The 12,146-nt window shown below is 36.2% G+C and overlaps 1 protein-coding gene across 4 annotated transcripts in view; it reads left to right on the top strand.

Annotated features, from left to right (window-relative positions):
- Positions 1 to 12,146, top strand: part of SRBD1 (S1 RNA binding domain 1) — a 145,059-nt gene that overhangs the window by 106,929 nt on the left and 25,984 nt on the right. For all 4 annotated transcript variants that reach the window (XM_084900996.1, XM_084900993.1, XM_084900994.1 and 1 more), the window contains exons 17-18: positions 9,334 to 9,440; positions 10,615 to 10,791. In XM_084900996.1, the coding sequence (XP_084757122.1) occupies positions 9,334 to 9,440; positions 10,615 to 10,791 (284 nt within the window). The remainder of the gene's footprint in view (positions 1 to 9,333; positions 9,441 to 10,614; positions 10,792 to 12,146) is intronic.

Below are 12,146 nucleotides of genomic sequence, written 5' to 3'. Positions count from 1 at the left end.
TGTGTTAATGTTTTTCTTTCTTTATGGTAAATTAAGCATTAGTTTGGAAAAGTATGTGAGCAAGACAGGCATTTTAGACTTAGGGACCTTTACTTAGGCAGAATTGCCTCTGTCTTTCCTCCACCATATCAACCTGTATCCACTAGGGGACATGAGAGCACCTACTAGAAGACAGAATGGAAGCCAGACTAGATTAAAATGTAAGCACTGTTCTCTTAAATAGCATAGTAAAAGACTCATTTTGTAGCTTCATGATTCCCCAAGAAGTTATATACTTTTTAAGTTTTAATCATCATGGGAAACCTTTAAAGGCAGGATCAGTATCTTATATTCATAATTCTGGAATGAGAAGCAAACAAGCCGCTAACTAGCAAGCGTGTGCCATCTAAACTGCACACTCTTTTTCATTAACTAAGTTCCCCTGTAGTCTGCTGATGCTATGCTGAGAATGACTCCGGCCTTGAAAATTACTGTCTAGACTGAGGAGAAAAGAATTACCTTTTAGGTTCAGGAAGTGAGACCTCTGGGGAGGATATTTTCTATCAGATTCCATAGAATAAAAACCACGAGTGGTCTCTATTTTGTATCCCAGCCGCCTGTTTTGAGCAATTGAGAGAGAGAGAGAAAAACAGAGAGAGAGAGAGAGAGAGAGAGAGAGAGAGAGAGAGAGAGAGAGAGAGAGAGAGAGAGAGATCTGTAATTAGGGACATCACTGTTCCCTCCTAAAATGCTTATCTGCCTTAAACAGTTCATAAGTTCATAAACTAAAACTGGATTTTTGTTTATTTACAATTTTTTAGGTATAATCTATAATTGACATGCAGAAAAAGGTGATGATACAGAGCAATGAGTTTTGACAAATGCATAGCCCTCACCTATTAAGATGTAGAACAATTCTGCCCCAGGAAGTTCACCCCTGCCCCTTCTTACACACAGGGGAGCACTGTTTGGATTTTTTCACCACACATTAGTTTTGTCCTAAACATTCACATAAATTAAATACAATACTTCTGTGTGGTGCTGATTTAGAGACATTGACTTAGTCTCTAAAGGGAATATTCTAAAGACCTCTTCTTTACTGGATTTAAAGAATTGGAGGAGGAGCTACACTTAAGCCGTAAGTTTTGTTTTCTCACAAATGTTTTCCATACGTCTGTCAGTTCTGTTTTTATAGGTCATTCAACACTCACTCTACTGGATGACTTTCAGACTGTCACATGTCACTCAAAGAAAAGTAGATACAAGATGAGGAAATGAATTGCTTTATCTGAAATTATTGCCCTGTAAAGCTTTTTTGCATCTTTCGTTTCTAAGTGAGTTTTGTATTTTGGCAATGTAAGACATATGAGTGAGTGATAATTGCTAAAGAAAATAGTCAAGACTATTACATCAGAAAAACACTTGAGAATAAACTTAAAGTTTAATATGGAACATGCACCGTGAAATTTTATTGCTGTAGCTGTAGTCTGAAGCTATAGTCGACAGACCATGTTTCATCTGAAAGGACATTTTAAAAAATAATTGGGAGATAATTTTAGTGTTTCAGGAAAAAGAAAGAAAAGAGCAGTTGGGGTCCACAGTTCACAAATTTGTGGCAGAGTAACAATTAAAATGGGGCTTCTGACCTCAAAAAGGCTGACTAGCATGAATGACTGTTTATATTCCTTTTTAAAAATCTCATAAATTTTAGGTAAAAATGTAATGGCCCAAACAATATTTCTTTGAATTCAAAAAAGACTGTTTATACAATTCAAATAACTTGCCCAAAAATTCAGAGTTAGGTAACTTTTACAAAATGGAACAATTCATTTTTCCTGGCATCAGGTCCCTGACAATTAGCATAGTCAGTCTTGGGGTCCTCTTGTCTTTTACACTCTGATTGCCAGGTGGGTGATGTGGCACATCTCAGCTTTCAGCAAGTGTAAACTGAGCTTCTTGAAGACATGTAGTTCCCTTATTTTTTCCTGTACTTTCAACACCTAGCACAACTAGCACAGCGTCTGGCACATAATAGTTGCTTCAAAAATGTTTTTAGAATGACAGAATCATTGTGTCTGCTTTAATGCCAAAGACATTATTATGGGGACAATATTGAACTTTGTTCACTATTTCCTCCTCTAAACATATATGATTTTTATAAAATAGAGTTAACTCTTTAGTACTTTACTAAGCAAAAGTGGGGGAAGAATGTAGCTGTTAGAGGAATTAAAAAATATTTCAACTCAGTATATTATGTTGGACTTTTTTTCTTTCAGATACGGTATTTGGTAAAAATATCTGTTCTATCTTACCTTATACTTTTTAATGACTTCATAATAGTTCATGTTTTGTCTGTTTTATAATTTATTTGTATTATTCCCCTCAATTTTTAGATTGAATACAAACACACCCGCATGTGCACACACACACACACACACACACCTTTTCACATGTTTCACTATATTTCCTTTCAATAAATTCTAATATATGAAGATGCTACATGAAATCCTATACATATTTTTATAATTGTGAGGATTAAATTAGCAATGAGAAAGCCTTATAATATTGCAATATAGTTATTGTTCATTGTTTTTATTGTCATCTTTCTCCTAGATTTTGAGCCCTAGATAAAATGATTGCTTTAGTTAGATAAAACATCAGAGATCAACAATAGGAAACTTATTACTCTTTGTTAAATAATAAGAAAAGATTACAAGGTCAGAGGATGGGTGAGTCCAGAACTAGTTAATGCAGGATCTCAAGAGTATCATGAAGAGCTAGTCTTTGCATATGTGCCACCTGCCATCGTCAGAAAGTCAGCTGCAAGTTAGTCCCAGTCGCATAAGTAGAGTGCTTATCTTGCTTCCAGGAGTCATACTTGAATGGAAAGAAGAAAAAAACAGTTCCTCACAGAGGTTTGTATTTACGAGCAGTGAAGTCTTTCTGAAGCCCACAGCAGATTTACACCTTTCATTTGCCATAAGTGAATAAATGGAATGGACCACCATGATTGGCTAAGATTATTATTTTTCATAACTTGTGATCATGACACACAGTAGGAAGAAAATACATTTCATTGAATCTATAGATTGCTTTGGTTTGATAGTATGGACATTTTAATGATGTTGATTCTACCAATCCATGACCATGGTATGTTCTTTCATCTATTTATGTCTTTATCTCTTTTTTCAGTGTCCTGCCATTTTCCAAGTATAGGTCTTTTACTCCGTAGTTAAGTTTATTCCTAGATATCTTCATTTTTTTAGGGCAGTGGTAAATGGGATTATTTTTTTAATCTTTCTGTAAATTCACTATTGGTGTATAAAAGTGCCTTAGATTTTTTGGTGTTAATTTTGTATCTTGCTACATTGCCAGATGCATTTATTACTGGTAAGTCTAATAATTTTTTGATGGAGTCTTTACGGTTTTCTATGTACAGTATCATGTCATCTGTGAATAATGACAGTTTTACGTCTTCCAATTTGGATAACTTTTATTTCTTCTTCTTGTCTAATTGCTATGGCTAGCACTTCAGTTCTATGTCAAACAGGAGTGGTGAAAGTGGGCATCCCTATCTCGTTCCTTTTCTTAGGTGAAATGGTTTTAGTTTTTGCCCGTTGAGTATGATGCTGGCTGTAGGTTTGTCATATAAGGGTTTTATTATGTTGAGGTAGGATCCCTCTATTCCCATTTTGCTGAGGGATTTTATCAAGAAAGCGTGTTGGCTGGGACCGGTTTGGCTCAATGGATAGAGTGTCGGCTTGGGGACTAAAGGGTCCCGGGTTCGATTCCGGTCAAGGGCATGTACCTTGGTTGCGGGCAGATCCCCGGTAGGGGGTGTGCAAGAGGCAGCTGATTGATGACTCTCTCTCATCGATGTTTCTAACTCTCTATCTGTCTCCCTTCCTCTCTGTACAAAATCAATAAAATATATTTAAAAAAAAGAAAGAAAGCGTGTTGGATTTTGTCAAAAGCTTTTTCCTACATCAATTGATATGACTGATTTTTATCTCTTAATTTGTTTATGTGATGTATCACGTTCATTAATTTGTGGATATTGTACCATCCTTGTATCCCTGGGATAAATCCCACTTGATCATGTTGTATGATCTTTCTGATATAATACTGTATCTGATTTGCTAGAATTTTGTTTAGGATTTTGGCATCTATGTTCATGAGGGATATTGGCCTATAATTCCAGGAGTTGGGGATCTTGTGAAACCTCTTGAAAGCTGCCAAGCACAGAGTATAAAAGGACAGGATAAGTAAATGCGATGTGTGATCATGGATGAATTCTGGACTGGGAAGGAAATGCTATATAGTAGAATTGGGACAATTGATGAAACTTGAGTAAAGGATGTACATTATGTAATATGTCAATGATAACTTACCTGATTTTAATTATTATACAGTGTTATGTAAGACAGTATCCTTGGCATTTGGAAATATGCACTGAAATATTTATTTGAATAAGGCTATAAGGAAATTCTTTTATTACTCTTAAAAGTTTTTTCCCCCTAAATTTGAGGTTATTGCAAAATTAAAAGTTTAAAAATTCCAAGAGAGATTGTTTTTCAGTGGAAAAAAGGGTGTATCTGATTTTTGAGTTAACATATACTGAATGCGCCGGGACCGGTTTGGCTCAATGGATAGAGCGTCGGCTTGGGGACTGAAGGGTCCCGGGTTCGATTCCGGTCAAGGGCATGTACCTTGGTTGCGGGCATATCCCCAGTAGGGGGTGTGCAAGAGGCAGCTGATCGATGACTCTCTCTCATCGATGTTTCTAACTCTCTATCTCTCTCCCTTCCGCTCTGTATAAAAATCAATAAAAACATATTTAAAAAAAACAAAACAAAAAAACAAACATATACTGAATGCATAATATGTATGTCATTGTGTTTAATCCTTTTAATATGCTATTGGATTTGGTTTACTAGTATTTTGTTGAAGATTTTTGCACCTATATTCATAGGGAATATTGGTCTATTGTGTGTGTGTGTGTGCGTGTGTGTGTGTGTGTGTGTGTGTGTGTGTGTGTTTCTGGCATCTTTGTTTGGCTTTGATATCAGGGTTATGCTGGCCTCATAGAATGAGTTGTTAGTAAGTGTTGTCCGCCCTTTTATTTCCTGGAAGTGTTTGAGAGGAACTAGTGTTAATTCTTCTTTAAATGTTTGGTAGAATTTATCAATGAAGGTCTCTTCTATACTTTTCTTTGTTGGGAGATTTTTGATTACTGATGAACCTCTTTACTTGTTATACGTCTGTTCAGATTTTCTTATTTCTTCTTGAGTTGGTTTTGACAATTTCTGTATTTCTGGGAATTTGTTCATTTTTTATTTCTCTACAGTTTATATAATTTAATTTATATTGAATAATAATACATTTTAAATATATCTGATTCTATTTTAAGTTGTATTTTACCGTATAAGATAAATCCTCCATCTAACTGCCTTGCAAATCTGACCAAAATTCATTTATCATGTTGATATTTTGAGTGTTCCAGTTTCTTCTCATTCTTACCAATACTTGGTTTTCTTCATCTTTTTCATTTTAGACATTCTAGTATGGATGTTCCAAGTGTTTTTATTTGGTTTTGGATTTTGAAGGTTTTAAATTGACATCTAGGAGGACATTATGATCAGTCATGTGTCTGGGATCTGTCATTTTTATTGCTTTGTATATTTATAAAATCAACTTTAATGTCATGCTTATTTTAAAGACTTACAGATATATATCTATATCTATATATCTATATATATATCTATATCTGTAGGTAGAGATAGATACAGATATATAGATATAGATATATATTAAATCTGGCTCAAGTCAATTGAAAGATTGCTGATTGGAGTCAACATTTTCGCCTGAATTTTGTCTGTCATTATTGACACTTCCAAATCTGGTAGTTTAGCTTATTTCATTTTTTTTCCCCTTCAAAGTTTAAATTGATTTACTTTAAGGACAACTTGTATTAACTCCATTATAATATTACAATTTTTAATAATTTGAAAAATGTTATGCTCAGTACATTCTTTCTGAAAAATATACTGAAAGTTTGTAACTAAACTTGATTGAAAGAATCAGCATTTTGCCAAAAGATGGTAAACTTCTCATACTTATTTTTGATAACTTGCTTCATAACTCTGAAATGTACCCTTTTACCTCTCCATCAATCAGTGATCAAAATAACCATCATTTATCAGAAAATCAAATGAGATATCAGTGAACAAAATTCATATTCCTGGTTCATGTATGTGTTCCTTTCAGATGATAAACTCAATAGACTGCATTATTTATTGTGCTGTTCCTTCCATGTTAAGGATATATACAACATGCTCTATGTGGTCTATTCTATTTCTTTCTGATTTTTTTTTTATGCTGGTGGCAAGCCACCAAATTAACTTTATGACCCACTAATTGGTCACAACCCTCAATTTGAAAACCACTAGTTTTTAACCAGTCATTATCATCTGCTGGAGATGGGGCCAGCTTTCCCAAAGCACGTGGCCTCATAGAGGTAGAGTGGATGCGGGAAACTCAATCAGGCTTCTGTATGGAAAGAGAAAGGAGGTTAGAGCTAGAAGTAAGACAGGCACCCAAGATTGTCTACTACAGGGGCTGCTCCTCATTTGGGAATCTCAAGCATCTCCTGTGCTTTGAAGCATGTGGAATTGTTTGTCTTTGTCCTATTGGCTCCCAACCATTACTCTTTGTTTTTGTTTGTTTGTTTAGTTTTGTGTCTCTGTCCTTGGATAGCTTTTCTTGTTGCTGCTGTTGTCCTTGCCTTTACACTGTCCCTTTTGTTTTTAAATCCCCTTTTCATTTTGCTGTTTCTCATCTATTTAGATAAATAAAAGATCATGCAGCTTCTTAAAAGCTATAGCTCAAGAATGATCAGATTCTCAGTGAGGTCTCGGGTTTTTCTTTACTACCCTTTTCATAATTATATTTGCTTATTAGATGTTTAAAATAAAGTATTTTACCTGTGACCTGGATAGTTACCAATTGTGTTATTTCTGCACCCGTCAGTCTTTAGAACAAAAACTTCTGTGGTTACTAAGTGATGATGTAATTACAATTCCTGGGCACCTTGTTTACTATATTGTCTTCCTAAGAGTTTGAGGTTGTCAAGCCTGTCCTTGTTTCCTAGAGATATCTGGAAAAAGACAAGGATGCTAACTCCCGGTTTCTTATCTGGGAACCACAATAGGTGGATCTTCAATTTTAGAATTATGAATAACAGCTAGTATGTTATGAACTATTCATTGTAGTAATCCAGCTTCAATTAGTCAACAAATACATACTTTCCAATACTGCACTTCATCACTTCTGAGATGCACATTTCCTTGCACACTCACATCTTGGAAATCAGGATGCATCTTAACATTTAGTGGTGTCAGGCAGTTGCCGTGGACCTTACAGCAAATCGTGCTGTATTTTCTGTTTGAACTTGATTGTTAATCCTGGAGATGTGACTTTTGAAATTCACTGTTTTAGTCAATAAGCCATCTAACAATAAAGCATTTTAGAATCTTTAAGGTAAAAATAGGAATTTTGTTGCTGTCCAGATATTTCCTGTTGATACTTTCTGTTAAGATTAAGATGGGACTACTATCGCCCTGGCCCATGGGTTCAGTTGGTTGGGTGTCATTCCGTGTACTGAACAGTTGCCAGTTTGATTCTTGGTCAGGGCACACATCCTAGTTGGGGTCTCAGTCCCTGTTATGGGGTGTGCAGGAAGCACCTATCGATGTTCCACTCTCAAATCGATGTTTTTCTCTCTCAAAAAATTATTATAAAAAATTTTAAAAGGATGGGACTATTATCAAAGTTTACAGAATGAATACCTGAAGCTTGAAAGAAAATTTAGATACTGTAGAATATTTTTCTTCTAAGTAATGATACATTAGCAAGGCTCTTGATAACATAAAGGAAAATACTGTGTAGAAAACTTGGACATCTCATGATTCAGAAGAGTTGAATGTTGAATGTGAAGAAATTTTAGAATTACCTTACCAGCTTAGATTATTTATATATTCTATCTATGCATGATATATGGTTATAAAACTTTCTAAATAAGTCTAAAAGAGCTCTTCTAATATTTAAAAAATAAAAACTGGAATTAATAGGAGAACATTGTATCTTTGTTAAATAGTAGTGTATTTTCTTAGTGGTACATAAAATAATGGTGCTTCTTATAAGCAATACTAGAGGCCCTGTGCACGATATCATGTAAGACTCAGACCCACTGTGCTGGCGGGACCCAGACTGACTTCTACTGCGCTGGGCAGGAGGCAGGACCCAGAGTCAAGTCCCCACCCACCCACGTGTGCTTCAAGTCCTCACTGCTCATGCAGCCTCCTGGTGACCAGTCTTTGGTCATTCCGCTGTTACTGCATCACAACCACATGCCTCTTATGATATAGACTAGATTCCCGGTGCATGAAAATTCATGTACTGTCTCTCAGCCCAGCCTGCCTCCTCTCACAGTCTGGGTGCCCTCAGGGGTGGGAGGTGACTTGGCGATCAGGGGAAGGCAATGCCCCCATCACATCTCTGCTGCTGCCACTGCCGGCAGCACAAGCCTTGGCCAGCTCTGGTTACCTGAGCCTCGGGTGGCCCTGGGCGGCTTGGGGGAATGGGGGGGAGGGAGGGCTGAGGGGACTGGGTGCCACCATCTTTGAGGGTGAGGCAGTCAATTAGCACATTCCCTCCTTACTGGCTGTAGGTTCTATCAGCTTTGTGATGGTGTGAGGGTCAGTTAGCATATTCTCTCTTTATTAGATTGGATTATCTTCCATTTGATGAAACAGAGTTTGAATTACTGTCAAACTCAGTGAGTATTAGAGTACTGCTTCCTATTATAATTATAAGAACTACTAAGGGAATACACATGCAAGTGAAGATAACATTGCAAAGCAGAGAGTGAATGATAGAGTGTGTTGCAAAGCAAGCTCCTGGAACCAGCTTGTTAAATTTCAAATTCTCAGTCCATACCCTAGACCTACTAAATCAAAAACTCTGGATGTGGGGCTCAGCAACCTGTGTTGTAGCAAGCCCCCTGCAGGTGATTTTGATGCTATGCTAAAGTTTGAGAGCCACTACTGTAAGCAGAATTTTGGAAAAGGGATAAATGCTGGTGTTTTTATATTTGAGGAAAGTATATGAGTAATTTAGAGAGTAAGAAAACACAGATTCCTTAGGTTTAACTTAATTACCTCTGCTAACAGTGTGCTTAAAAGAAATGACATTTACTATGCTGTGTCTTAGCCAGCTATACAGGCAAAGTAATGGAACAGTCCAAGAATTTCATGTATTTCATTTTCAACTGATATTTGATTTTTGTCTTTTAAGCATGATGTATCCCAGACTTTACTCAAGGCAACACTGGACAGTGTTGTAGAAGAATGTGTCAGCTTTGTGGGAGTCGATATTAACATCTGTTCAGAAGTTTTGTTAAGGTGAGACAAGAAATCTGTGGAAGAAGATCACAGAATCTTGAGTTTAACTGGCTATCCAGTTAGACCAAGGGGACACATGTGTAAAGTTGTCAAGTATAGAAAATCTGTGTGTTCATATTAGGTAATCAGTCAGAAGGGAAGACATCATTTAAGAAAAGAATTGTGACAGTTTCCATTATCATTTTTAATACTGCAAATCTAAAGCGAAGAGCATATGGTTACCATTGAGTGCAATAGTTTTGCTAATAGAATTTAAATAAGGTTAACATGGAAAGGAGCTGTTTCTCACCACATGAGAGCAGATATTTTTCACTAGTTTAGTCTCTTGCATACATCTGTCAAAGTTGGCAGGAGCCAAAGGATAAATTCTGAGGGTTCAAGCTATGATTACCATATTTTTACCTTGATTCCTCAAGTAACATACCAAAATCTTTATGGCACTATAATCACACCTTATATACTTTGTCTCTTTTTTCTGGGGTTATGGAAGAGCTGCCTTTTTGTTGATAATTTGTATTTGTTAACACAAGTTATTTCTGATGCGGCACAAAATGCTGGAATCTGGAAAAGATCTGAACCCTTTTCCTTTGAAACGGATAGAACAGAAGATTTCCCTTCCATTTTGAGGTGTTGCTTTTCTGCCATAGCTATAAGCATTTATAATTCCACATATGGAATTCTGTAATAGAATTAAGATTCTCTTGAATAGTAATCTTTTAATTAACATGAAGCAGACTACCTAATTATATAGTTTTCATGTTTTTATCATAACCATGACATTCATGGATAAGCACCTTTCTATAGTTCAAGTCTTTTACATAAATGAGAGCAGGCTGAAGAAAAAGTAGGGTAGTAAATGCAAGTGTAGCTATTATAACTTCTGCTGTTACCTCATCTTGTAGGCTAAACAGGAAGAGGCAAAATTGCAATTTTATGTTTCTATTAGTTTAGTCATTGTTTGCATTTTGTTCTTCTTCCCTCCTCTTGGACAACTCTTTTTTTCCTCTTTCAGTTTAATTTCCCTTTTTTATCAATTAAACTTAGAGACATGACAATATGTAATTAATTGCAATTTTTTAATGATACAAATGTTTTATATCATTGTCTTTTCACATGAGAGCTTTTCCTTCAGTACTCTTGGAACTATTATTTCTCATTTTGTTTATTTTCTTAGGCATATTGCAGGACTCAATGCCAACCGAGCCAAAAATATTATTGAATGGCGAGAGAAAAATGGGCCCTTCATCAACCGAGAACAGCTGAAGAAAGTGAAAGGACTGGGGCCAAAATCTTTTCAGCAGTGTGCTGGCTTCATCAGAATTAACCAGGATTATATTAGAAAATTGTGCAGGTGATTATTAATGTGTGCACTTAAAAAAAATTTTATTTTCAGTTGATATCAGAGAGGAAGGGAGAGAGAGAGAAATATCAATGATGAGAAAGAATCATTGATTGGCTGCCTCCTGCACGCCCCACACAGGGGATCAAGCCCACAACCCAGACATGTGCCCTGACTAGGAATTGAACCTGTGACCTCTTGGTTCGCAGGCCTGGCTAACATGTACACTTTTGATTTTATTATCAACTTCCTTTCTTAATGTTACCATCCTACTCACTGGCATAAATCCTAGGTGTCTGTTTATTTCTTCACTCAACATGAGTTGACTGTCTAATATTTGCTAGGCACTGAGAATACAGCAGTGGACAAATCAACAAATTCCCTGTTTTTATGGAGTTAAATTTTAATATGTGAGACAGACAATAAATAAACTAGAAAAATAAATAACATCAGCTATAGTATTATAAAAATTAGGTACAACATAATCCTGGGAAGCAGTACAACTGCTTTAAATGGGGTTTTCATTGAAAAGTTATATTAGTCAAATTTTGAATAAAATTAAGGAGCCATGTCCTGGCTGGTGTGTTCAGTGGTTAGAGCGTTGGCCTGCACATGAAAGGATCTTGGTTTGATCCCTGGTCAAGGGCACATACCTTGGTTGCAGGTTGGTTCTTTGCTTCCGGTTGGGGCGCATGTGGGAGGCTACCAGTTGATGTGTCTCTCTCACATCAATGCTATATATCTCTCTCTGTCTCTTCTCCCCTCTCTCTCCCCTCCTTCCATTCTCTCTGAAAAGCAATGGAAAAACATCCTCATTTAAGGATTAACAAAAAAAAAATTGTTTTTAAAGCAAGAAATTAAGGAGCCAAGAGCCAGCCATACAAGGAAAAGACGGGCCCAGGGTTGGTCTATTCAGGAAACTCAGGCCAGTGTGATTGGAGCATCCTAAGTGGGAAGGCCTGGTACAAGGGGAAGCGACAAAGAGGACTTCACGATGGCCAGTTCATATTGGCAGCTGTTGTCCTGAGCATGGTTGGGCTTCCCCATTCCCTCTATCCCTGAAAACTGACCAAAGCATTAATTATCAGTTCTGTTGATAAAAATCTAATTTTTGCTTTCTAATTTTGTTAGCATAAAAGTAAAGAAATTGGGTAAACTTCTTAGCATCATTTATGAAATAATAGCTTTTATGTATTTTTTTCTACCTTGGGACCACCTGGTTCATTTATTTATATTTTTCCTTTGGCAAAATTATAACAAAAGTAATATGGACAAATAATCTTGATTTTGGAAAAGACTAAGAGAAAACCAGTCCCAATGGATAGTACAATACAATGTAAATTTATACTAACTAAACAGTTGGTTTT

Source organism: Pipistrellus hanaki (genome assembly GCF_964339955.1).
Source record: "Pipistrellus hanaki genome assembly, chromosome: 12".
In the NCBI taxonomy this organism is placed as follows: domain Eukaryota; kingdom Metazoa; phylum Chordata; class Mammalia; order Chiroptera; family Vespertilionidae; genus Pipistrellus; species Pipistrellus hanaki.
This window is presented reverse-complemented; position numbering and strand designations above follow the sequence as displayed.